General features: G+C 60.0%; 1 protein-coding gene across 1 annotated transcript; it reads right to left on the bottom strand.

The window, feature by feature from the left end:
- Window positions 1-1,747: 1,747 nt before the first annotated feature.
- EHD1 (EH domain containing 1) lies at window positions 1,748-19,885 on the bottom strand. Its single transcript, XM_058662817.1, has 6 exons — window positions 19,750-19,885; window positions 18,228-18,657; window positions 15,397-15,494; window positions 4,222-4,634; window positions 2,573-2,737; window positions 1,748-2,467 (listed from the first exon to the last, which is right to left on the bottom strand). Exons 1-6 carry the CDS (start codon window positions 19,847-19,849, stop codon window positions 1,943-1,945), a joined length of 1,731 nt encoding a protein of 576 aa, XP_058518800.1. The 5' UTR covers window positions 19,850-19,885; the 3' UTR covers window positions 1,748-1,942.
- Between the last annotated feature and the right edge of the window lie 5,836 nt (window positions 19,886-25,721).

Below are 25,721 nucleotides of genomic sequence, written 5' to 3'. Positions count from 1 at the left end.
CAGCTATCACCCCAGCTTTATCCCGGCTCACAGTGCAGGTGGTGGAGGGAGGGGCTGGTCTCCCCCCACAGCTCAGATGAGTTCCCATCTGTGTAACGCCAACCAGAAGCCTGAACCTGGGGGCAGGCGTGGGGTGCAGCCTCAGATCTCCTGGGCACAGATGGTCTGTCCTGAGGGTTCTCTGCCTTTGCCAAGACTGCTGAAACCTCAGGCTGCACTGACTTGGCTTTGAACTTGGGCCCCTGGAGTTGTACCCAGGCTGCGTGGTCAGGGTCCACGCCGTATATACCCCATGGGAGCCAGGGGAGGGGCTCTGTGCACGTGGGCTCCCACGCTGCTGCCACCACACCCTGTAGATAAACGCCTGCCTATGCCACTATGCCTGGGACACCCTGTCCCCTGCCCACCTCTGTACCCTCCTGGGGCGTGGCACCCTATCTGGGACATCAGGCACCCCCACCCGCTGTGCCCTGTTTTGGAGGCTAGCACATCTGTCCCAGGCCCCAGCTCCTGGCTTCGGTTGCCCCTGGGGTGGCATGGACCTTGGCCACCTCTCCTGGGATCAGGATGGTGGTGGGGAAACTGTGAAGGGTGCCAAGGGGACTGCCAGCCTCACTGCCGCATACCCAAACCCAGGCTTGCTCTGCCCACCCTCAGGGACACAAGGCAGGATCAACAGCCCTGGAGCCCTTCTCCCCACCAGCTTGCGGCTGCCCGTCACAGGGTGTGGAGCAGGGATGGCTGGATGGCTCAGGGCTTGTGCCCCCAAGAGATGGCTGAGCAGCATCTGCCAGGCTTGGTACAGGCGGAACTTTCTTTAATGCCAGGAAGGGTGTCCTGGCTCAGTTATTCCCCCATCCCCTCCAACCTGACACTGCAGGTATGAAGGGCAGAGGCCTGTGGAACAGCACTGGGGGTCAGGGTGTCTCCCCAAAGCCCAGCCAGGGGACACCTTGGCGTCTAGTATGTGGGCTGCTCCACCTGCCCGGGAAGCCGACAGCTGGCTGGCGAGCGTGACCAGGCCCAGGGGCTGTGTGTGTACATGGTGGCTGGCTGGGGCCTCTCGCTGGCTGGCTTGATGCTTACTGCCTGGCCCCAAGGACACGAAGTCCCTGTGCCAGCCTCCTGGGCCTGGCCTGGAGGAAGGCAGACAGGAAACAAAGCCGGAAAAGGCTGGGGTTTCCCTGGTCCCTGTGCCCGGGCCTTGGCCTCGACTTCCTCTTCCCAGCCCAACTGCATCGGCTCCCTGAGGAACCGATCTGGGCTGCAGTGGGGGATGGGAGACAAACGTCTCTGTTTAGAACAAGTGGCTGGAAAGCACTGGAAAAACCCATGGGGTACAGAAAGGGTCACCCTAAGAAGCAAGATTCAGCTTATGTGTTTTCTGGAAGACGTCCTCTCTGTCCTCCATCCCAACTCCTGTTTCTCCCCAGTCCCCCCACCCTCCAACAGGACAGTGGTGCACTGGAGGGTGCGGCGGATGGCACAGCTGGGGCCCCATGCTGGGAGTCAGGGAAGGGTGTGTGGGGGGAGAGGAAGCCACTGCCTGCCATGAGGCAACTTCTGTTCAGACTCACCCCAACGGCCCCGGAAGCTGCCAGAAAGGGCACGGTGGGGCTGCCTGGTCAGTGCTGGCACTCGTGGTCACAGGAAGGAGGCCGGGGACCTGTGTGAGCGTGGGGCAGCCCGAGAGAAGAGGCCAGACAGGAGGCTGCCTCTAATGTTATATATTAAAATACCCACAGTTCCTGTGCACAAACACCCTGCACATGGCGGGGGCCTCCCCTGCTTGGCTCCCCTGCTGCCAGCCTGGGCTGGCCTTCGACGAAAGATGGCGGTTCTCCCTTGCCAGGGCAGAGGCAGCCTGCGCTCTGTCTTTTATGGACCTCGACAAACGGCGGGCCCTCGCTCCCCGGCTGAGGCCTCCCTGGCGGCTGCCCCGTCACTCGTGCCTCCGCTTGGAGGGCGGAACAAGATGTGGGGGCAAGTCCGCGGGCAGCTCGTGGCCCTCGAGCTTGACCTTGATGAGGTGGTTGGCCAGGGCGAACTCCTCATCGTCCAGCAGCCCGTCCTTGTCCACGTCCGCCAGCTTCCAGATCTTGCCCAGCACCGTGTTGGGCAGCTTTGACTTCACCATCTCCTTCTTGGCGTTGGCGCCCGTGATCTTGCCGTTGACGGGGGACAGGGTGTAGAAGATCTCGTCGTACGTGGGCTTGTCCTTGCCCACCACCCACTCGACATCATCGATGCCCTCGCCAGCACCCTCACCATAGCCGTGCCCGAAGGGCCCGTTCATGGTGCCATCGAAGGCACCGCCCTTGACGGCCTGCGAGGGCATGAGCGACTCCTCCTGGCGCACCATCACCATCAGGCGTGCGATGTCGTTGGCCAGCATGTCGTCCACCGTGTCCAGCAGCTTGGGCTTCAAGGCCTGGAACTTGCTGAAGTCCTGCGTCTGCAGTTGCTCCTTGGGAGAGGGGAGGGGAGGGGAGGATCCAGTGAGGGACTCTGCCCAGTGTCACACTCTGGGGGAGCCAGGGGCGCGGGGGACCTGCCGCCAGGGCACCCTCACCTGCATCTTGCGCAGGCTGGGGAAGTCGCCAGGTGAGATCTGGTGCTCCCGCTCAATCTTCTGGTAGATCTCACCCAGGTTGTTCACCAGCTCCTTCTTCTTGCTCTCCTTCCCGAACACGTTGGGCATCTCCTTCTTGAGGGAGCTGATGATGTAGGCGTGCACCTGTCAGGGCGTGGGGGTGGGGTCAGGGCGCTGCAGGGCGCCTGCTCCCACAGGTAGGGACAAGGCGGGGAGGGGCAGCTGAGGGACTCCATGGGCCGTTCACCATGGGGACGGAGGAAAGGAAGGGAAGTAGAGTTGAAGTGGAAGGCGACAGCCTTCCTGCACACGCGCCGCCGGGTGGGCCCTGGGACAGCCCGACCTGTGAGTTAGCCTCAGGCCCTCGCCCTAACCCGCTTCAGGGCTCCGTGCATGGCTGTATGGCGCGGAGCCCTCCTCCGTGTGCAAGGAACACACAGTGGCTGTGTGCAGAGCACACCCAGGGCCCACCAGCTGCATGGTTGCCTGACCCGAGAGACCCTCAAGGCTCTTCCCAGCAGCTGCCAGTGTTATCTGCACTGTGGGAACTTGCCCAGTCGCCGACCAGCTAAGGGCGGTACCCCATCCCTTTCCCGCGGCGGCCCAGCCCTCCATTCCCCCTGCCCTGCCAAGGAACTCCAGCCTGGCAGCCCCACCCAACGCCCCCACACTGCCCGACCTTGTCTACTCTGGGGCTGGCGCCTGGCATCTCCCAGGGCCAGATGGGCCTCTGCCCCTGCCTCCAGCCGGCACGGATTGGGACCCGCGTATCTCATTCCATCCAAGTAAGCACCCGCCTAACAACGGGCAGGGGACAGAGCTGGGGACCCCGGGGTTTTCCAAGCTGGTGACTCAATGTGCCCGGGCAAGGCAGCTGACACAGAGGCGGCCAGCTGTCTGGGGTCCTGGAAAGGGGCGCTGCCCCGCCCAAATGTCCTGTAAGGTCACAGGCATCACAAGACCTTCCTTATGGCTTCCTTCCCCAGCCCGGCCCCACCTGGGCGGCTCCAGATACCTGGGAAGTGACGGAGGCATGGTAATGCCAGCTCCTGCATCCCCAGGCCTCTGCAGGCCACAGCTGGGGACAAGAGCCACTCTCTGGGAGGTGGCTAAGATGGTCAGACTCCCACAGGGACGCCACTGCGGCCCTGGGCTGGGTGGGTCCCCTGGTGGAGCTCACCCAGAGCTGGAGATCCCCGCCCGGCCTCCCCTGGCTTGCACTCTTAACACTTGGTCAAGCTCCAAGATTTCAAACTCTTGAGCAACTTGGATGCCATTGCCAGGCATCAACAGGTCCCAAGTTTCCACAAAAGGGTCAGGATGCTTTGGGAGGCCTGTCCCAGCTTACACGTCACTCCAGCCAGGACTCACCTGTCCCCCATGCCTTCCCAGGGCAGGGGGACCCCCCTGCGCTCACCCCACAGCTACACAAATAACCCAGGTGGCTCCTTTGTGAGCGTGGAGGGCTGGGCTGGTGGCTTGAGTTGACTGTCCTGTAAGACCGGCTAGTGCAACTGAACGCACACAGGCCTGGAGGGGCTGCTGAGGAGGCCGGCGCTGCCTCTGAAGAAGCTGGGGCTGGGGTGGGCTGGGGGAGGCAGCAGGTGTACGCGCAGTCACGGCCCTACCTTGGCCAGCCGCGCCCTCTTGATCAGGTCGTTGAGCTTCCTGAGGGCAGCGTTGCGGGGCAGGGACTGGATGTCCTTGAACAGGTCCTGCTCCTCGGCCTCGAAGAGCTTGCGGTTGTCGGGTATGAGCAGTGGGTGTGACCAGAAGGAGCCGATGTAGACCCGTACCACCTCGGGCGTGTTGATGATCTTGCCCAGCGACCACATGAGCGCTCCGTAGACGCGCATCAGCTGCTGCGTCTCGATCTGATCCGCCTTGTTGAGCACCACGCGGATCTTGTCCTCATGGTTCTTGAGGGCCTTGATGACCTCCGAGAACTCGTCCGAGATGTCCAGCTTGTGGGCGTCGAAGAGCAGGATGATGCGGTCCACGCGCTCCGCAAACCACTCCAGCACTGCGGCGAAGTCATAGCCTGGGGGGGGGCAGGGCAGGTGAGGGCCAGGAGCCAGGCCGCCCCCACGGGCTCCGTCTCCCCCTTGGACTGCAGCTTCTCCAGCCTTCAAACTTTTAAAAATGTATCTGAAAGGCAACAAAGAGCTCCCATCTGTTGGTTCACTCCCCAGATGGCTAAAGAGCTAGGCTAGTCTGAAACCAGGAGCCAGGAGCTTCTTCTGGGTTTCCCATGTGGGTGCAGGGGCCCAAGCACATGGGCCATTCTCTGCTATTTTCCCAGCCACATTAGCAAAGAGCTGGATGGGAAGTAAAGCTGGGACTAGAACTGGTGCCCATATGGGATGCCAGCACCACAAGCAGTAGTTTTACTTGCTATACCACAGTACCGGCCCCAAAACTGTTTTTACAAACACGCTTCGAAGGCAGGCACCGTGTCACAGCTGGCTAATGTGCCACCTGCAGTACTGACATCCCATACAGGTGCCAGTTCAAACCCCAGCTGCTCCACTTCTAATCCAGCTTCCTGCTAATGTGCCTGGGAAAGCAGCAGAGCATGCCCAAGTCCTTGCACCCCAATGGCAACATGGAGGAACTCAGAAGAAGCTCCTGGATCCAGATTAGCCCAGCTCTGGCCACTGCAGGCATTTGGTGAGAGAATCAGTGGATGGGAGATTGCTAGCTCTGCTTTTCAAATAAAACTACATTAACTCTTTTGAAAAGCAAAGAAAGGGGAGGGACAGACATCCTCCATCCACTGGTTCACTCCACAGACGCTGCCCCACAGCCAGGCGGGGTGTGGCTGATGCTCTCTGGGGCTTCCCACACTGGTGGGACCCGACCTGGGACTCGAACTCCATCACCTTGAGCCAGGAGGCAGGTGTTTCAACTCCTAGAATGCACTCCTGGAGACAGCACAGTGGGGGCCCGGGGATCCTCTCCTCTCAAGCCTCCCTTCCTCCTGTGTCGCCAGGCACCCGCGAGGCACAGGCTCTGAAGTGGGGCTGCAACCGAGCAAGCTGGCTCAGTGGAGCGCAGGGTGTATGCAAGCAGTGGGGTGGGGGCGTGGATGTGGAGTGCGGATGCAGCCCCTCCTCGCCAGCCGCACATCCCTGAGGCTGGGGGTGATAACCGGACTCGGACAGCGCTGGCAGCGGCGGTCAGCCATTACCTGCTGGGGGCCACTAATGCGCCAAGTGCTTTCTCTCCCATTTCATCTTGGCCACTGCGGCTGGAGACTGCAGCTCAGGGCCGGGCTGCTGTCAGCCCACCCTGTGGATACACAGGAGGTTCTGCTGCAGACCTCGGTGCTCTGGCCTCTGACAGCCAGGGCTCAGCTCAGCCGTTGCAACACAAACCACAGGGTTTGCACAACTGCAGTGTGAGGGCTGACCCCTGCCAGACCAGCGGACCTCTGCCCCACAGTGGCCTGCCGCACACCGCCCAGCACTTCCTCTTCTGGGTCTCTATGCGTCTCTAAGAGAAACTGGACCCATCGGGCTGACTGGGCAAACTGAACTGCTATGAACTGTAATCCCCTCCATCAGTAGCAGAACCAGCTAAAGTTGGGTTCCTGGCCGCCCGCGGAAGACTATATCTCCTGGCCTCCAACACCTTGGAAATGAATGAGAAGAGGTGTACAAAGCCTTTGTGGTCTTTTCCCCTTTCTGAGGACTGGGATGTGCATGTGATGGTAGGAGCTGCAGCAACCATTTAGATTTGGAGATGAAACCTGCACATGAGGAAGGTCGTGCCCTGCCACGTGTGTGCACCACTGGACACCTGACTTAAGCCAATACCTTCTGGATTTCATTTACATCCAATCTGACAACTATGTTTCCTCAAAAATGTTTTCCACTCAAGGAAATACAGCAGAGAAAGAAAAACATGTTTCCACTTCTCCCAATGCCTCTAGAGGTGAGGAATACTACAGCAAGGCTGCCCCAGAGCCCTTATGAAGGCCCGGAGTGGGGGTGGGGAGGGAGGGGGCGTGGCTTGAGGTGCCACTTCCTGTCTGGGGATTCCAGGCAAACCTGCCCTTCGAGGGCTAGGTCTCTTCTCCACAACACAGGGGCCTCCCAGAGCAGACCCACGGTCAGAGCTCAGCAGCCTGCGCCCGGGGCCCTGTAGAGCTGTGCGTCCTAGCTCAGTTTGGGAAGCAGTGGCCATAGGGCTTCCAACCGAGCAGGGGTACCTGCTCAGCAACCAACGCTCTAAGCTAAGAGGGCGGAACTGGCTCCCATGCCCTGCCCCCCCCACCCACCAGGAACTTGGTTCCCTGGTAGCTGTGGCCAGAGGGTCTGGGGCCCCTGAGTTTGTTCCCACCAGGGCAGTGCTGTATGCCTCACAGAGGCTTGTGGGAGTGGTTAGAGCCAGCCCAGCTGCTGGCCTGCCTGCACTCAGGTGCAGGAGGGCATGGGACAAGGGCCAGGTTCCTTGTGCCAGGTGCTGTGGTTCCAAAGTGCAAGGCCCCCTGGCCTGCTGCAGGTGGCTCTGTGAGGCCCAGGGCATGCAGCATCAGCAGAAAACCCAAGGGGCAGGCCCGAGGAGTGTGAGGCTGCTGCAGGGGCCTCCTCGCTGCTTGGGCCTCCTCCAGCCAGCCCCAGGAGCACAGCCCAGTGCTGAAGAAGCAATAACACTGCAAGGCCGAGCTCAGCCTCTGCCTTCTAGCTTTCTCATCCCAGCCAACCCGCCCAGCTGGGGAGGCAGTGGGGCCAGCGGTGAGGTCTTGGGAACACGGCGACCCGATGGGCTGTGCTCAGCTTGTTGGCCTTGGCTCGGCCAGCACAGAGCAGCCTGGGGAGCTGAGGTCAGCATCCCAAACCACGGACCCTGTGGGGTGGCAGGGGACCCCGAGGGGGGTGGAGGAGAAAAAGCAAAGCCCTGCTGCTGGCCCTGAACCCCCAGCCTCCACCCACCCACAAACCCAGACTTTGTGAGCCCCTGAGGCCCCGAGGCCCCAGTCATCAGAGCGGAGACCATTCTTTGCAGGTGAGTGAGATTTCCTGTTTATCATGGAAAACACGTTAGGCGTGAGGGAGACACAGAGGCTGGCCAAGTACACCCACAGCTCACAATAGGTCAGAGGGCTGGGGACAAGCCCGAGTCACGGTCACCAGGCGGCACCCGACCAGCACTGCCCAAGGCAGAGGCCTCGGGTTCTGGGACACCCCAGAGGCAGGGTGGGAGCCATCCTCAAGCCTAGTGTGTGTGTGTGTGGGGGGGGGGTCCGTGTCCAGTGAGGGAGTGGACACCCGTGTTATCTACAAAGGACACAAACTTGGGCTGGCACTATGGTATGGTATGCTATGGAAGGCTAAGCCTCTGCCTGCAATACCCACACCCCTTATGGGTGCTGCTTTGAGACCCAGCTGCTTGGGCCGCTGCACAACGTGGGTCGAGACCCCAAGGAAGCTCCTGGGCGCCGGCTGTGGCCACCGCAGGCACTGAGGGGGTGAACCAGCAGATGGAAGAGCTCTGCTGCTCCGTCTCTGTAACTCTGTCTTCCAAATAAGTTGCAAACCTTTTTTTAAATATAATTTGAAAGGCAGAGTTAGAGAGACATCTTCCCTCTGCCGGCTCACTCCCCCAGTGGCTGCAATGGTAGGAGCAACGCCAACCTGAAAGCAGGAGGCTGGAGCCTCTGCCGGTCTCCCTCCTGAGTGCAGGGGACAAGCAGCTGGGTCATTCTCTGTTGCTTTCCCAGATATATTAGTAGGGACCTGGACCTGAAGTGGAGCAACCAGGACTCGAACTAGCGTCCATGTGGGATGCCAGTGCTGCAGGCAAAGGCTTAGCCTACTGTGCCATGGCACTGGCCCCTAAGTAAATCTTTCTTAAAAGAAAAAAGTCCTGGGTGAGAGGCCGAGCCCAGTGAATCGGACAGGAGTACAGGGGCGGCCCGCGGGTCTGCCATCCCAGCTCTGTCCTGCTGGCAGCACTGTGCCCAGAGCAGTCTGCAGCAGCTTTGTCCACCCTAGCGCCCTCCCTAGGGCAGGTAGCTCCAGTGGCCGGCAGAGGGAGGGGTCGGGAGCTGCTTTCCACATCACCATTTTCCAGAGCTCGGGACAATGGAGGGCTTGTCTCCATCCCAGCTTTTGCTTCCTGCCATTCAGGCTACGCGGAGCGCTCCACTCTCCTCCACACCAACAACTGGGTCCGCCCAGGAGGAAGCAGCCAGGAGCAGCCACAGCCAGCACTTGTTCCCAAGTGTCCTGAGGTCGAGGGGTGTGCACCTGTTCCAAGGGCAGCATGAGGCTCATGGGGGGCCTGGGTTCCCCAGCAGAGTGCCCCAAGCTGTGGTCACAACCTCCCAACACTGGAAACCAACCCCTTTCACAAGGGCAGGATAGCCATAAGTTCGGGTCCCCAGGCAGGCAGCAGCAACACACTCAACTGCTCTAGTCACACTATGTAGGTCGCCTGAACTGGGGGGCACTTCCTGTGTAGAATGTCGGGGCGCACCAGTTTCCCACGGCTGGACACAGAAAAAGGGCATGCTCTCAGGCCGTATGTCCACCCTCAAGCCCACAAGTCCACAGCAGCAGCCTTCTCACTTTGAACCCCACACCCCTCCCAAAGCCCGGGTTTGGATCCTGGCTGCTCCGTTTCTGACCCAGCTGCCTGCTGGCATGCCCGACAGGCAGAGCATAGTCCCAGCCCCCAGGCCACACATGCAGGAGACCAGGATGGAGCTCCTGGCTCCTGCTCTCGGCCTGGCCCAGCCTAAGCTGTTGGGGTCATTTGGGGAATGAACCAGTGGGTGAAAGATCTCATTCTCTCCCTCTGACACTTTGCCTTTCAAATAATTAAAAACAAAACAACCAGTAGCAAGGAGTGGCTGCCAGGACAGATGGACTCTAATTAGGCCCACATTTCGGCCTGGAAGCTTCCGGCCATCAGCCAGGGCTAGGTGGGAACCCCCGGAGCCCGTGATCGGGCCGTGGGCATGGGGTTAGGGCGGCATCTGCTCAAGCCCAGGGTATGTGGCGAGGCTGGGGGAGGGCATGCCCCAAAGACTTGCAGGGCAACTCTGCCAGCCCCAGAACATCAGACCCTAAACATAAACCAACACTTGTAGCACCCAGGCCAGCTGCTGGCCAGCCCAGCTCAGCATGGCTCCTCTGCAGGAAGGGCCTGTGTGGCCCCAGCAAAGAGTTTGGTCTAACCTACCCTAGGAGCCTGTACGAGGGGAGGAGCAGGTAGGGTGGTGAGCGGAGGCCTGAGGTTCTGGAACATGGAGAGAGGCCGGCTGGCTGAATATGGCCAAGGAACTGGGGTGGGGTGGTAACGGAGGGGATCCTGGACCTCTCAAGTTCTGTACGCCTCGTGGCTGACATGTGTAGACAACACTTAACTGCATGTGAGGCTCAGGGGCAAGGGCCTAACCGTGGGTATTGTGAGTCCAACATGGGCACACCAGGGAGGGCAACGGTGTCTGACAATGAACCCAAAAGGGACAGACAGGGGCTCGGCCTCACCCCAGGCCTCCAAACACCCTGACAAGGCTCCAGCCTGGGGGTGGTGGGGACAGGCCATTGCAGAAGGCTTCCCCCAGCTCTGGGGCCATACGATGGCCCCAAGTCACGGCCTAGCTCAGTCACGTGGAGATGACAGGCAGGGAGGGAGGGCCAGGGCCTCGCCTCAGCACACCTAGGTGCCCTGGCTGCCCTCTGGAATGCCATGTATCAGTTCCAGAGGCCACACGCAGTGAGGACCCTGTCCCCACAGGTCACCTGTCTGTACTGACACAGGAGAACACTATCTTGAGTCGCTTGGTTGGCACGGGGGGGGGGGCAACACAGGGGGCCCCTCCTCCTGGGGGCCGTGCTCAGGAGGCCCAAGGGGTGCGGCCTGCATTCTGACAGCTGTGGGCCCTCGCCTTATCTCTGCAAGCAGAACTTCCTGCACACATGGGGGACCGTGGGGAGGGGAACAGGGAGGGAGGAGCGGGTAGGGGTCCGGGTGCCAGAGCTGGGGCTGGCGGCAGCACCCGCCCAAAGCTGTGTGCCCGCAAGCCTTTCGTTTGGCAAGGGAAACACCTGCTCGCCAGGCTGCCCGCTGAGGGAGCCTGGGCCACAGCTGCTCGGACTTCCTCTGCTGGACGCAGATCCAAGGGGCGTTGGCCCGGTGAAGGGCGGGGAGGCCCATCAGCTGGAGTCCACACTTGTAGACTGAAGAGACGCCAAGTGCTGGCCCTCCTGACTAGCCTGTGCCCAGCCCCAACCCCAGCTGTGTGACTCTGAGCGGAGGGCAGAGAGGAAGGCCAGGCCAGTTGCACGGCTCTGATCTCTCGTGACCACAGACAGGAGCTGCTTTCAAGTCCCAGCCACCTGCTGGGAGGGGAGGTTGCCCCACTAGACCCAGAGGGGCTGCACCGCCCCCAGGGGGCCCAGGGATACCAGGTCCTGAGGCCTCTGGTCTGTTCTGTATATGGGTGTGGAGACTTCCTGGCAGGTCCCTGGTCCCTCAACTTGGGGAACTCACCGACTATGGGCCCCACGACGCACCTGTGAGGGCCACACAGCGCGAGCTCGGATTCCCCCACCCACCTATCCCTTTCCTCACAGGAACACAAGCAGAGCAAGGGCAGACTCCAGGCACCGAGCACACCAAGATGTGAAGTCCAGGACAGTTTGAGATGCTGGAGTCCTGTTCTGGAGCCCCAGTTCGAGTCCCGAATGCTCTACTTCCCGTGCAGCTCCCTGCTTACGGCCTGGGAAAGCAGCAGGGGATGGTCTCAGGGCCTGGCCCCTGCACCTGCATGGCAGACCTGAAAGCGCCAGCTCCTGCCTGGCCCAGCCTGCCTGCTGCATTTGCGATGAAAAGGAGAACAGCGCTCATCTCTGCCTTTCAAAAATAAACAAGACGTGCATTTGTGCACACCGAGCATTCAGCCAGGTGGAGGGTCCCACCTTCACCTGCACGCAGCTGGAGCCAGGACTTCCTCATGGCAGGAGCAACTCACCCGGGTGTCCTGGGCTGGCTCTGCCAACTGCCGGTCTGGCTCGGTGGCCTTCTTCAAACCCCAGCAGGGTGACAGTGGCAGGCACCAGCAGTACCAGGGCCCTTGAACTCCAAGGGGCGTCACTACCAGGATGCCAGAACCTCAAAGCCTCGCAGCAATTTTCTCCCACACCCCAAAATAGTTATTTACTTGAAAGAGTCAGGGAGACAAAAGGCGAGACCAAGTGGATGTCTACCAGCTGGGTCAGTGCCCAGATGGCTGCAAGAGCCAGGGCTGGTCAGGCAGAAGCCAGGAAGCTGGAGCTCCACCCGTGTCCTCCCGTGTGGGTGGCAGGGGGCCAAGCACTCAGACCAGCTTCTGCCGCTCCCCCAGGGCTCATCAGTAGGGAGTTGGACCAGAAGGGGGTAAGCTGGGACTCGAACTGGCACCCATATGGGAGGCAGGTATTGGCTTATCCTGTTGCACCAAGATCCTGGCCCAAGCGGCAGCTTTTAAACTAGAGGTGGAGTGAACACAGCGAGCCTGCCCCAGTCCCCCACAGTGGAGCACAGGCAGGCAGCAACGGGGATACAGTCCCCTTGTTCATGGCCACAGCTGCTGCTGCCGCTGCTGCTGCTGGGCTCACCTCTGCAGGTGGCCCGCAGGGCAAAGGGCACGCGAAACACCAACAGCTTAATGACAAACAGATCTGATCCTGCACCATCCCCAGTCCCTCCAATCTCAGCTGCGGACTCCAACCCCTCCTTCCCGAGTCCCTGCCACCTCCCCTATCCCTACACTCCTCCCAGAAGAGGTCCGGGACCGAGGCACCCACCTCCCCAAAAAACAGCCAGAAGCACAGGGGACCAGGTTGGGGCTCAAGGTTCCTGGCTTCAGTCTGGCCCAGCCCTGGCCTTTGCTGCTATTTGGGGAGTGAAACACCGGGTAGAAATTTCTCTCTCTCACTCATTCTGTTCCTCAGCCTTTCAATTAAGTTAATAGACCTCTAAAAAAGGAAAAATCGGGGGCAGCATCATGGTATAGCATGTAAAGCTACCAGCTGCGACACCAACATTCCACATGAGCACCAATTTGTGTCCCTGCTACTCCAGTTCCAATCCAGGTCCCTGCTAATGGTCTGGGCAAACAGCACAAGATGGCCCAAGTGTTTGTGGACTCCTGCTACCAATGCAAGAGGCCCAGCTGGAGTTCCTGGCTTTTAGCTCTGGCCTGGCTAAAGGCCACCGAGGCCACCTGGGGAGTGACTCAGAGAACGGAAAATCTGTCTCTCTGTAACTCTTTCAAATAAACAAATAAACATTAAGACAAACAAATAAAAAAGAGGCAATGGGCCCGGCACGGTAACCTAGTGCTAAAGTCCAAGCTTTGCACGTGCCAAGATCCCATATGGGCACTGGTTCTAATCCTGGTGGCTCCACTTCCCATCCAGCTCCCTGCTTGTGGCCTGGAAAAGCAGTCGAGGACCGCCCAGGGCCTTGGGACCCTCCACCTGCATTGGGAGACAGCTCTGGGCTCCTGGCTTCGGAAAGGCTCAGCTCTGGCTTTTCTGGTCACCTGGGGAATGAATCATCGGACAAAAGATCTTCCTCTCTGTCTCTCCTCCTCTCCGTATACCTGACTTTCCAATCAAAATAAAATCTTAAAAAATAAATAAGAGGCAATGACAGAAGAAAAATGACCCAGTGCAGGCTCACCCGGAACCCAACGGCACAAGCTGGATGGGACCTGAGGCAGCTGGGATGGGCCTTGTCACTGAGGCCCCAAGGGAAAACCTCGAGCTGCAGTAAGACTGTGGCCAAGTTCATGCACAACTCAGCCAGCCCCTGGGTGCTCAACAGTGGGGTCTACTGTCAGCCGTCTTCCTCAGGGTCCTGCTGGACTCACCAGGAACATAAATAAGATTAGCGCTTCAAGTTTTTTTTAATTGGAAAGGCAGATTGATGGAGAGGAGAGACAAAAAGACCTTCCATCTGCTGGCTCATTCCCAAATGGCTGTAATCACTGGAGGCAGGCCAGGCCGAAGCCAGGAGCTTCTATTTATTTATTTATTATTACAAAGGCAGATATACAGAGAGGAGGAGAGACAGAGAAGATCTTCCTTCCAATGATTCATGCCCCAACTGATCACAACGGCTGGAGCTGCATCAATCTGAAGCCAGGAGCTTCTTCTGGGTCTCCCACATGGGTGCAGGGTCCTAAGGCTTCAGGCCACCCTCGACTGCTTTCCCAGGCCACAGGCAGGGAGCTGGATGGGAAGTGGAGCTGCTGGGATTAGAACCGGCGCCCATATGGGATCCCAGCGTGTTCGAGGTTAGGACTTTAGCCACTAGGCCATCGTGCTGGGCACAAGCCAGGAGCTTCTTCTGGGTCTCCCACATGGGTGCCGGGGTTTAAGTAGCTGGGCCATCCTCTGCTGCTTTCCTGGGTTAACAGGAGCTGGACTGAAAGTGGGCAACAGGACAGCTCAGGGCCTTGGGACCTGCACCCGCATGGGAGACCTAAAGGAGGCTCCTGGCTCCTGGTTTCGGATCAGCTCCAGCTGTCACAAATCATCGAACGGAGGATCTTCCTCTGTCTTTCCTCCTCTCTGTATATCTGACTTTGCAATAAAAATAAATAAATCTTGGAACCGGCGGTGTGGCCTAGCGGCTAAAGTCCTCACCTTGAACGCACCAGGATCCCATATGGGCGCCGGTTCTAATCCCGGAAGCTCCACTTCCCATCCAGCTCCCTGCTTGTGGCCTGGGAAAGCAGTTGAGGACGGCCCAAAGCTTTGGGACCCTGCACCCGTGTGGGAGACCCGGAGGAGGTTCCAGGTTCCCAGCTTCGGATCGGCGTGCACTGACCGTTGCGGCTCACTTGGGGAGTGAACGATCGGATGAAGATCTTTCTCTCTGTCTCTCCTCCTCTCTGTATATCTGGCTGTAATAAAATGAATAAATCTTTAAAAAATAAATAAATAAATAAATAAATCTTTTAAATAAAAAAGTGGAGCAGCTGGGACTTGAACCAGCACCAATGCAGGAAGTGAGCACCACAGGTGGCATTTTAACTTGCTTTGCTAGAGCACCAGCTCCTGTCTCTTTTTCCTTAAGATTATTATTTACTGGGCCCAGTATAATGACTCAGTGGCTAAAGTCCTCGCCTGGTATGCGCCAAGACCCTTCTGGGTGCCAGTTTGTGTCCCAGCAGCTGCACTTCCCATCCAGCTCCTTGCTTGTGCCCTGGGAAAGCAGTCGAGGACGGCCCAAAGCCTTGGGACCCTGCACCCGTGTGGGAGACCCAGAAGAGGCTCCAGGCTCTGGCTTCTGATCAGTGCATTGCGGCCACTTGGGGCATGAATCATTGGAAGGAAGATATTCCTCTCTGCTTTTCCTCATATTTGTATATCTGCCTTTCCAACAAAAATAAATAAATTTTTAAAAAAATAAAAAGAAAGAAAGAGAGAGAGAGAAGGAAAGACACAGAGACAGGTCTTCAGTCTGTTGATTCACTCCCACATGGCTACAACAGCCAGGGGTGGAGCAGGCCAAAGCCAGGGGCAAGGAACTTCATCCGGCCTACACGGTGGCAGGGGCCCAAACACTGGCTCTATCTTACACTACTTTTTCCCAGGTCCGCAGCAGGGAACTGCACTGGAAGCGAAGCAGCTGAGACATGAACCCGTGTCCCTGTGGGCTGCTGGCACTGCTGCCACACCACTATGCCCGGCCCCAGCTGCACATGTGCCTGGATGGGGTGGAGCACTCCAGAGATGAGGGCCTGGGGAGGGGCAACTCCAGGACGGCCGCCGACAGCTGGGTCGGCACCTGCTCACCTCGGCTGATGCGCTGTTTTTCCCCAGACAGGATCCCTGGCGTGTCGATGATGCTGATGCTGTCCAGCACCGGGTTGGGCAGCTGGGCACACATGAACCTGCACAAGAGCGAGGGAGAGCACGCTCAGGAGGAGCAGCAGCTGCCACCCTGGGCTCCCTGCCGCCAGCCTCTCCACCGCTCCAGAAGCCAGGAACACCCCGGAGGCGCTCCCTTCTACAAGCCCGGGGTGGCCAGCAAGCGCCTCCAGCCCACCCCCTCAGCTCACTTCCCGCCCCATCGTTCTCTCCCAGGGGTTGAAAGTTCACAGTTCATGTCTGCTGACTTGCGGGTGAACTCGCGTGCTCTTAGTTCATTCCACCCAGAAGGAAAAAGGAGAGGGACACAGTGACCTTAAAATTTCACACGGAAACTGGCCACCACCAGATGGGCTTCCCAACATGGGATGGAGCTGTCCGCTTCCTGCTGCTGTGGTCAGTCTGTCCCCCCGCTCCCGCTACCAGCAGCCAGGGGGCCACACAGGCTGCCTGGGGGTGGGAAATACTGTCCCAGGGCTCCCTGCACCCAAACCAGGCCCATGAAGAATGAGGGCCAACCATGCCTGAAAACGCCCAGCTGCCACACCACACCCAGCCCAGACTGGCGCCGTCTCTAAAGGCAGTCTGCTGGGATCCCCCCACTGGACACATCAGCTCCCTCAGGAGTGTCATGAGCAAAGAGAAAACCAAGCCTCTCACTGTCCGTGCTTGGGGTGCAGGCGCAGGTGCCAAGCTGCCCCTCCGGCTGGCCGGCGCCAGCAACCTGAGCTGCCCAGCCTTCTTCGTGGCCCCATTGGCAAGGTGACCGTGGTCTCCAGGCTGAGGGGGAGGGGTGGACAGCTGGCCAGGGCGAGGGAGAGGCTGCCCACAGCGCATACCCCTCGGCCCTCACCCTGTGGAGCCCAACTGGGGCCTGGCCCGAGGGAGCCGGCACAGGAGGATCTGCAGAAGGCCTGGCTGGAGCGCGACGTGCAGAAGAATGCCCTGGCCGCGGGCCAGGCAGGCGAGTGAACATCTGCAGCGAACCCTCTGCCAAGCCCGCGGAGCGGGAGCAGAGCGACCAGGCTGCGGCCAATCCCAATGGACCCGAAGCACAGGCCAGGGAGCACGGCACCATGCATGAGCAACTGGGAGTCCTCAGATGAAGGCGAACCCTTGAGCCGCCCTGCTGTGGGCCTGAGCGGCTCCGCGCTCTCCGGTCCCATCCTTAGAGCAGGCACTGGGACGGGGCTGGGGGCTCCACTGGGTCCCTGGACAGCGCAGGGAGAGGCTGCGTCAACTAGACAGGCATCCTGACACAGCTCTGCACCTCGCTCGGTTCGGGCAGGGTCACCAGCGATCAGGGCACTTTCTGGAGAGAGTGGTTCTCAGACCTGCTGGCACCGCTGCCAATGTGCCTGGCTGGGACCGAGTGCTCCAGAACTGCTCATTCTTGGGGGGCGGGGAAGCAGGGGGGATCCGCAGAAGCTAGGCAGAGTGTGGCGGAGCGGGGAACTGTTGAGATGTGCAGGGCCAGCCGGTTGACTCCCTCAGGTTCTCTTCCCTCACAAGGCAGCCCAGGGACGGGGGGGGTAGTGGCAGCTTCGTTGTGTGTGTGCACACAGGGACCCGATGTTCCCAGTGCAGCAGCCAAACTTCCCACCGGCTCCCACGAGGGAAGAGCTGGAGCCAATCGCCTACAGACAGGCGCGTGTATGTGCACACGCGCCCAAAATGGAGCTGGACCATAAGCACCCCAGGGCTAACCACACCAGCCACTTCAGGAATCTTAGCCCAAAGGGCTTCCTCCACCTGCCCTCAAGCTTGAGCAGTAAACCAGGAGCAGAGGCCAAACGCCTGGGGATGTTTCCCGAAACAGACAGCGACAGCGGCAGGCAGGCAAGCAGCACCGTGCGGGGAGGCCCAGGCCCGCGCCAGGCCCGCCCCTGCGCCGGCAGGCTAGCTGGGAGAGGAATGTGGTCACGCAGGGCGGAGACCCAGGAGCAGTGGTCGGTCGGCCAGTCTCTCCCTGACGTAGGCTGGGGAAGGCAGGAGGACTCACCGCTGGAATGGAGGAAGAGCCTGTGGAATGTCCCTGGGGGGTGGGAGCGGGACCGCGGGCCTGGGCGGTGCCACAGCGCATGTGTGTCATTCCCAGCTGTGGGGTCACACAGCAGGCAGGGGAATCTGGGCCACTGTGGGCTCTTCTTCTGGGGTGCAACGGGGGAGGCAGCACGCAGCATCCATTCTCCCTGCAGCCTCTTAGGGGGCACTGACCCCTTGAGAAGGGCCGCAGGGGGCAGCGTTCAGCCCTCGGGGAGGGGTGGCTGCCCCCGAGTCCCTGGGACAGCAGCTCCCCACTCCCTGGCACAGCAGGATGGGGGGGTCCGCAGGGTCTGGCCAGGGAGCTGGGGGTGCCAGGCCACACCAAGTTTGTGAGAAGCAGGACCCGCCTCCCCAAGGACCCCCCCCACCAGGCAACTGGCTTTGAATGAATTAAGCCAGCCCAGTGGGGGGGAGAGAGACAGAGGGAGAGAGACAGAGAGAGAAAGAGATGTCTGCCCCGCCCCTGGCTCTGAGGAAAGGGGGTTGGGGTGCTCCCAAGGGTCTGGGGGCGGCAGAAGGCCTCGAGGGTGGCCAGCGACGCCTACTCTCAGCCTCCTGCACAGGCCAGGCCCTCAGGTCCCCGGGCCAGCCCTGAGAGGCCTCGCAGACAAAGGACGGCTGGGTGGGAGGGGGACGCTCGGCCAGGGTGCAGATGGGGGGCGCGAGGGGGCCGCAGGGGGCCCCCGTGCCGGGCCCAGGCCCAGGCCTACCTGTTGAGGAAGGCGTTGCCGAAGGCGTTAAGTTTGCGGAAGGGGCGTCGCGGGTCGACGACGAGCGCGTTGCCCGGCACCACGCCCTCGGTGGGGCCGTGCATGACGGCGATGAACGAGTCGGTGGTGGGCTCGGGCCCGATGCGCATCCCCGGGAAGTCCTGCTCGATCAGGTGCCGGATGAAGGTGGTCTTGCCCGTGCTGTACTGGCCCACGAGCAGCACCATGGGCTTGTTGTCGAAGTCCGCGTCCTCGAGCGCGGGCGAGTGGAACTCGTGGAAGCGGTAGTGCTCCTCGAGCGGCAGCAGCTTCTGCGCGTACAGCTGCCGCAGCCCCTCGGCCACCGTCTGGAACAGCTCCGGCTCCTTCTTACGACGCGCATCCTTGCTGACCCAGCTGAACATGCTGCCGGACACAGAGCTGCCAGAGGCTGCGGGAACCGAGCGGTGGCTGAGAGGCCTGGGGTCGGGGAGCGACAAGAGGCCGGGCCGGGCCGGCGGCGGGAGGCGGGGAGCTGCCCGCACTGCGCAGGCGCCCTCTGCCGAGTGGAGCGCGCGCCTCGCCGCGAGGCTCCCTTTATAGGGCCGAGGCTGGGCAAGCCGGCGCCGGCGCAGTGGGCGCCGCGAAGGACTGACAGGGGGAGGGCGGAACTACTCGAGGCCCCGCCCCTAGCTCCGTGCCACGTCCTCCCCCTCCGCGCCTCCCATTGGCTGCCTTTGCCAGATCTCGCGATGTGTGTGTGTGTGTGTGTGTGTGTGTGTGTGTGTGTGTGTGTGTGTGTGTGTGTGTGTGTGTGTGTGTGTGTGTGTGTGTGTGTGTGTGTGTGTGTGTGTGTGTGTGTGTGTGTGTGTGTGTGTGTGTGTGTGTGTGTGTTGTGTAGTGTAGTGTAGTGGCTGGGGCTGCCATGGCAACTGCACCTGCTTCGCCCCGCCCCTCGCGGAAGTTCTGCGGTCGGGAACGCGGGAAGTGGGGGTCCGGCGCGAGAACCCCTTTCCGGCCGTCCAGCACCCCCAGCTCCCGCCATAGGGCTCCGCCAGGCACCCAGTCAGAAGCCTGGCTTCCTTGGCCGGTCCTCCCACCGACTGTCCGCTCAAGCATGGACGGGGTGGGGGAGGCCTGAATGGTGGCGCCCCCCGCCCGCCCCTCGCCCTGTCATTCTCATCATTGGGAGAGGAAAAGATGGCAGAGAGGTAGGGGAGTCCGCCGGAGGACATTGGGGACACAGAAGGACACGTGCGGAGAAGGGGCAGCCTTGCCCAGGGAGGCTGCAGCCGGGGCAGGGGGCACCAGGCGAGAAAAAAAAAAAGGAAGTTGAGGCCCTGGCTACTCGAACTTTTTGCTTTTTTAAAGGAAGTGAAATCGGAAATTCCCCGTGTGCGGAAGAGGGAATGTGTGGGGCAACAATGAAATCTTGTGGGAACTTGGGGGAAATTCAAAAACCCAAATGCTTCCGCTTTCCTCTCTGGAAGAGGCCAGTCCCAGTGACCGTCTTCCACTCGGCCCCGCAGCCCTGTTCCCTTACCCGTTGCTGGCTCTTGGTTGCAGCTCATGCCCCCGCCATGGTCCCTGGCCCCCACTTTGTCCTTCTGGGAGGTCTGGGCCGCTGAGAGCTGACCCCCCATGATGTCAGAGCTTGGAGGGGCTTCAATTGTTAGGTAACCAAGATCAGGAACCCCAAGTGCAGCAGGTGGGGGTGGGGCGTGAACACAAACCCTCCTGCTGTCCAGGCTCCTGACTCCCCTTGTGGGAGCTGCAAGCCCAGGCCGGGTGGGGTGCATGGTGGTGGGGAGCGTGGACAGGCAGAAAGTGGCTGGGAGGAACAGCAGTGCATGGAGGATGCGTCAGGTAGGATGGGGGCAGGGAACAGGTGGGAGAGAGGTTTGGTGTTGAATAAAGTGCTCTTTGCATGGTCTCACTCCCTAACCGCTGGGTGACACGGGTGGTTCCCACCTTCCCCGTGCTCTGCTTACAGCGTCAGCAGTCACAGCCCCTCAAAAACTACACGGTTTTTGATCTTCTTGCAAGTTGGAGTGTGGGGGACGGGTGTCCTTGTCCAGCAGTGGCCATGCCAACTGGTGACCAGGAATCTCCTCCAGCCAGCCCAATCCACATTTCCTGGGTCTGTCTGAGAAGCCAGAGGGTTTGTCTGGAACACACTCACACAGCTAGGAAGGGTCCACCCTCAGCCCGGTCCACACTTCCTGGGTCTGTCTGAGAAGCCAGAGGGTTTGTCTGGGACACACTCACACAGCTAGGAGGGTCCGCCCTGGAGACTTGGGTTGGACTGGGGAAGTGCCCCAGGCCCGAGGATCTTAAATGAAGTGGTTGTTTGGAGTGTATTGAATGAATGCCGCCTCTGGCCAGGCTGGGCTTGGCTGCGCCAGGCCGGGCTGGGCCCCGGAAACTCTCATCCGCCTTGCTTTGCACAGCTCCCCAGAGCCCTTGTGTGCTGGGAAAGCCAGCGCAGAAACTGGAAAACAGAATGTTCTAGGGTTATTTATAAATGGAGCCAAGCCCCTGTGCATAGGCAGGGGCCGCTTGACATTTTCCAAGGAGCTGGCTATAGCCGCCTTCTCACTAGGATGGGGGCGTGGGGGTGTAGGGGGCTCAGGCGGCTGGGACTCAGCCCCTCATCCCCTGCCACCTGCGGTGTCACCAGGTGTGTCCCCTTGGGACCTAGGCAGTGTGAAAAGGTCCCCTCTGTATTCTTGATGAGAAAGTTTTTATAACGTGTGAATGGGCTGATTTCACTTTTGCTTTCTCTGCAGTTTGTCTGCCCGGTTCCGTGGTCTAAATATTTCCGTTTTGTGAGGTCAGACCCCTCCCCCATTCCCAGTGGTTTCCTCTTCCACTCACAAGCACCTGTGCACCTGCCTGTGGGGGAGGGGAGGGGCATGAAGATGGTTCCCTTCACTGGCAGGCAAAGGTGTCCCACCCCCTTACAGGGGTCTGCTTCATCCTGCCATAGCCAGACAAGTGTCTTGAAGGTCCCTAAAGGCAGCCTCACAAAAAGAACAAGAGGGAGTTTGTCTCCAGATGTGGCAGACAGCAGGGGCTGGAGAAGCCAGAAACGCCAGACCTCTCGCTGGCAGAGCAGGGCTCGGTTCTTGCAAAAGCAAATCAAGGACTGGGGAAGTCTCTTCCTTCCCATGGCGGCCCCCTCTGCAAAGATCTCTTGTAGCAATAATAGTGGCCATGGCCTTGAGTTGGACCCCAGGAGAAAGTTGCTGCACCCCAGAGACCTACGCAAGGTGCTGGCAGCCTGGACACAGCCCAGCGCACAGACAGCGCGGTTAGGGTCCCCACTGCTGGGCTAACCTGGCACCTTGTGGTGCCTACATACCAAATGGGCACTGGTTCAAGTCCCAGCTGTTCCACTCCTGATCCAGCTCCCTGCTGATAGCCTGGGAAAGTAGTAGAGGGTAGCTCAAGTCCTTGGGGGACCCCTCTGCTGCTCTCCAGTTTGGGGAGAGTGGGACTGCATGTGTTCATAAGGTGGGGATGCCCACGGTAACACAGGGTTGTCTTCTAAGCACCTATGTTGGTGGAGATGGTAGCTGAGGGCTTCTTGCCAGAGGCCATGTTGCCATGCCTCTCAGCATGTAGCTGTGCCCTTTGACCTCTAGCTCCACACCCTGCAGAGGCTGCCAAATCAGGACCTGTCATCATTTTGGGGGCCTGTGGCCCACACTGTGCAGCCTTGTACAGCTCCTTAGCAAGGCCTGGGTCCTTCTCACCCCCCGGATGCCTGAGTGTACCAGTGAGGCACCTGCCTGAGTGGCCACTGCCTGCTCTCCAGGTGTGTGTGTGGGGGGAGGGAGCACTCTCAGTGAGTATCTGTTCACATCCTGTCCCCGTGGCCTCTGCCTCACCATGGCCACAGGGGCTGAGGCCGGAATCAGTGCCCACCTGTGGGTCACCCTCACTCAGCCACCACAGAGCCCAGCCCCTCCCACCTCCGTCCCCCAGGGAGGATCAAGAGACCCAGCTCCTCTCGTCCCTTCTCCCAGAATGCAAATCTCTGCTCAGGGTCCCTGGGAGTAGCCCACAGGGCCTGTGCTACAGGGCCTGTGCTATGGTGCTGCTCCTCCCAGTGGTGAGGCCTAGCCAGGCACTGGGAACTGGCTCTGGTTTTCCTGGAAGCCCTTTCGAAGGCTTTGTGGTCATCAGCAGGGAGAGATCAGAGGCTAGAACCTACAGGGGACTCCATCATGGGAAAGCGGAAGTCAAATATAAGTTTATTGTAAAGATTAACTTATTTGACAAACAGTGACAGAGGAGTGAGGTCTTCCATCCGTGAGTTCACTACCCAAATAGCCACAACGGCCAGGCTGGGCCAGGCAGCGATGCCAGGAGCCAGGAGCTTCTTCCAGGTCTCCCACATGGGTGCAGGGTCCCAAGGCTTTGGGCCATCCTTCACTGCTTTCCCAGACCACAGGTGGGGAGCTGGATGGGAAGTGGAGCAGCCAGATAGGCTGGTGGCACAAGCAATGACATTAACCAGTACCATGCCAGTGTTTTGGTCCGGAAGATATTTATTTTGAAGCAGAAGCATTGTAGAATTCTGTGTGTGGATTTTTCTTTTCATAAAATGCATTAAAAATAAACCTTTTATTTGGAAGTCAGAGTTACAGAGAGAGGGAATAGCAAAGATACCATCTGTTGGTTCACTTCCCAGCCAGGAGCCAGGGGCCCAAACACGTGAGCCACCTTCCACTGTCTTCCACGGGTGGATCAGCAGGGACCTGGCCTGGACATGGAGCAGCCGGGGATGGCAGCATTGTGGGTAGTGGCTTTGCCTGCCACACCATACCACCCCATGTCTTTGCAGTTCCTGGGTGCTTCCATGCTGAGAGAAGCACCTGCTGTGATAAGTGGAAGTGATGGGGGTGGGGAAGAGGAGGAGGACCAGGGACGGCCATTTAGATAAGTGGGAACAAAGTCTGTTACGTTGGTACAACCCACCACTGGTCAGCAGGGGACCCTTGCCAGCGCAGGCAGGCATTGGGGAAGGGCAAAGGAAGTGATGGCAACCACGTAGAGGTCAGGGTCACAGGGCGCCCTGCAGAGCCTTTCTCGGACCCCAGGGGCTGTCAGACGATACACACGCATCTCAGACATGTCACGAAGACAAGCCTGGGAGTGCCACACGCTCTCCGCTGGACACAGCGATGTCCCGGGCCGCCTGGTCAGAGCTGGCTCCGCGCGCAGCGGGAGGCGCCCCCTGGTGGCCCTGGCTGGCCTGCGTCCTCCAGCGCCCACCACCTGCCGCGGGGGCCTTCCCCTCAAGTCCGCCTCTTCCACAGCAGGCTGAGGCCGCGCCCCTCCACCGCGCCCTCCCTTCTACAGACTTCCAGGAGGCATGATCCCTGCCAGCACCCAGGGGTCACACCTGGGCACGAATGATGATGGCGAGGTTAACCCTGCTTAAGCATCAGTGTGTACCTATTAAGTGTGCTAGTCTCAGAGGCTGTGGGAATAGAAAGACAGTAGCTGCTACTCCTGGGACCACCTACTGATGGTCAGGTTAACACCTCAAGGTGTGGGGGGCAGGGTTGGGGGGCTTCTCATGGGACCTGGGAGTGGGACAGGGTCAGCCTAGAGGAATGGGGTGAGGTCCAGGCTAGGGAAGAGAGGCACAGAGCAGCCAGGCCAGAGGCAGTGGACACATGTCACCCTCAAGCTTCACCATCCCAGGAAGTTGAGAGTCCAGTGCCTCGCCATCCAGCACCCAGGATGGGTGGAAAGCCGGGCTGGGAGAGGATGAGTAAGTCGTGGACTTTGTTCCCAAGGAGCCCAGGGTAAGATAAGTGCCCTGGGCTCCTTAACTGTGAGCAACAAGATAAGGAGGGTGGGAGAGGCCCACAGCCTGCCTGGGCCAGTGCACGGAGGGGTGGGGGGGTGCGGATGGGCTGGGGCTGAGGAGCAGCCAGGGCAGTGGGAGGGAGGCTGCCTGTGGGAAGTACAGGAGATGGCTGCTAGGGTCCTGAGAAGGAAGGTCCCACAACAGCTCACCTCCTCTGAGCCGCAGTCCTCTCCCAGACACGGTGGGGACAGTCACCTCGCAGGTTGCCCAGGGAGTTCCAAGTGCTGTGTGACCTGGAGGGTTCAGCTACCAGCCCCTGTTGTTAGGCAACCTGGACTTCATTCTCAAGTCTGTGGTTCTTTTTTTTTTGAAAAAGAGGAGAGACAGAGAACAGAGCTTCCATAGCTGTCTCCACGTGGGTGACAGGAGCCAGCCACTTGAGCCATCACCCCCTCTACACACCCACCCCCACCCCCACTCCCAGGGGGTGCATGAGCAGGAACGGGGAGAGGAGCTGGGGTCTGAACCTCGGTGCTCAGATAGGGGACACCGGTGCATCTGTTTTAGAAATTTGGGGGGCCAGGGCCCAGCGGCGTGGCCGAGCGGCTAGAGTCCTTGCCTTGAAAGCCCCGGGATCCCATGTGGGCGCCGGTTCTAATACCGGCAGCTCCACTTCCCATCCAGCTCCCTGCCTGTGGCCTGGGAAAGCAGTTGAGGACGGCCCAATGCATTGGGACACTGCACCCGCGTGGGAGACCTGGAAGAGGTTCCTGGTTCCCGGCTTTGGATTGGCACAGCACCGGCCGTTGCGACTCACTTGGGGAGTGAATCATCGGACGGAAGATCTTCCTGTCTCTCCTTCTCTGTGTATATCTGGCTGTAATAAAATGAATAAATCTTTCAAAAAAAAAAAGAAATTTGGGGGGCCAGATTTCATTACGTCTCTAGTTTTAGAAATTTTGTTGGTTAGCCTTAAAAACCTCTTCATTCTCCACTAGCCCATCGTGGCCCAGGGCTGTGGTGGGTGGATCCGTGTCCCCACCGGAGGGTACTGGGAGGTGTGGGGGTGGGAGTGGGGAGCTAGCCCAGGGAAGCATGTGGCTTCCAGGGAGGTGAGCCTGGCCGGAAAGAGCAGGGTGCAGCCCAGGAGGTGGGGGGTCCCTGGCCTCAGTGGAGGACTCTGGCATGAAAACTGGCTGGGAGCAAACGGTGGTGTGCTGCCTTGGGACCTGGAGCACAAGACACACGCCAGGCTCAGGGGCAGCATGGGGCCAGCAGGGGGGCAGCAGCGGTTGTGGCGGAGTCCCATGGGCTTCAGGCAGTAGAAGCTTACACAGGGCTTACAGTCAGTAAGAGGTGAGTCCTGCCCCAAAGCTTGGGTGAGTGTACCAGTGAACAGCCTGGGCAGAGCATAGAGATAGGGCAGAACAGTGGCAGGATGGGCAGTTCAGGGCCACAAGAGGGGAAGGAGGAGGGCAGGAACGAAGGGAGGTGCCCACCCCGGTCTGTCCCCACCCCTGCAGGCGCTGGCGGCTGGCATTGAGGCGAACATACCTGTGACCTATGCAATTGGCAGCCAGAGGGCAGACGGGGCACTGGCTGTCAATTCATAGGTCAGAGCCCTGTGCACTCGGTCTCACCGCCCGTGACAGCCCACCCGCCTGTGGCAGGCGCCCTGGCAGCCGCCT

Source organism: Ochotona princeps, chromosome 4 (assembly GCF_030435755.1).
Source record: "Ochotona princeps isolate mOchPri1 chromosome 4, mOchPri1.hap1, whole genome shotgun sequence".
NCBI classification, from domain to species: Eukaryota; Metazoa; Chordata; class Mammalia; order Lagomorpha; family Ochotonidae; genus Ochotona; species Ochotona princeps.
Note: the sequence above shows the minus strand (reverse complement) of the source record. Positions and strands in the feature narration are given on the sequence as shown.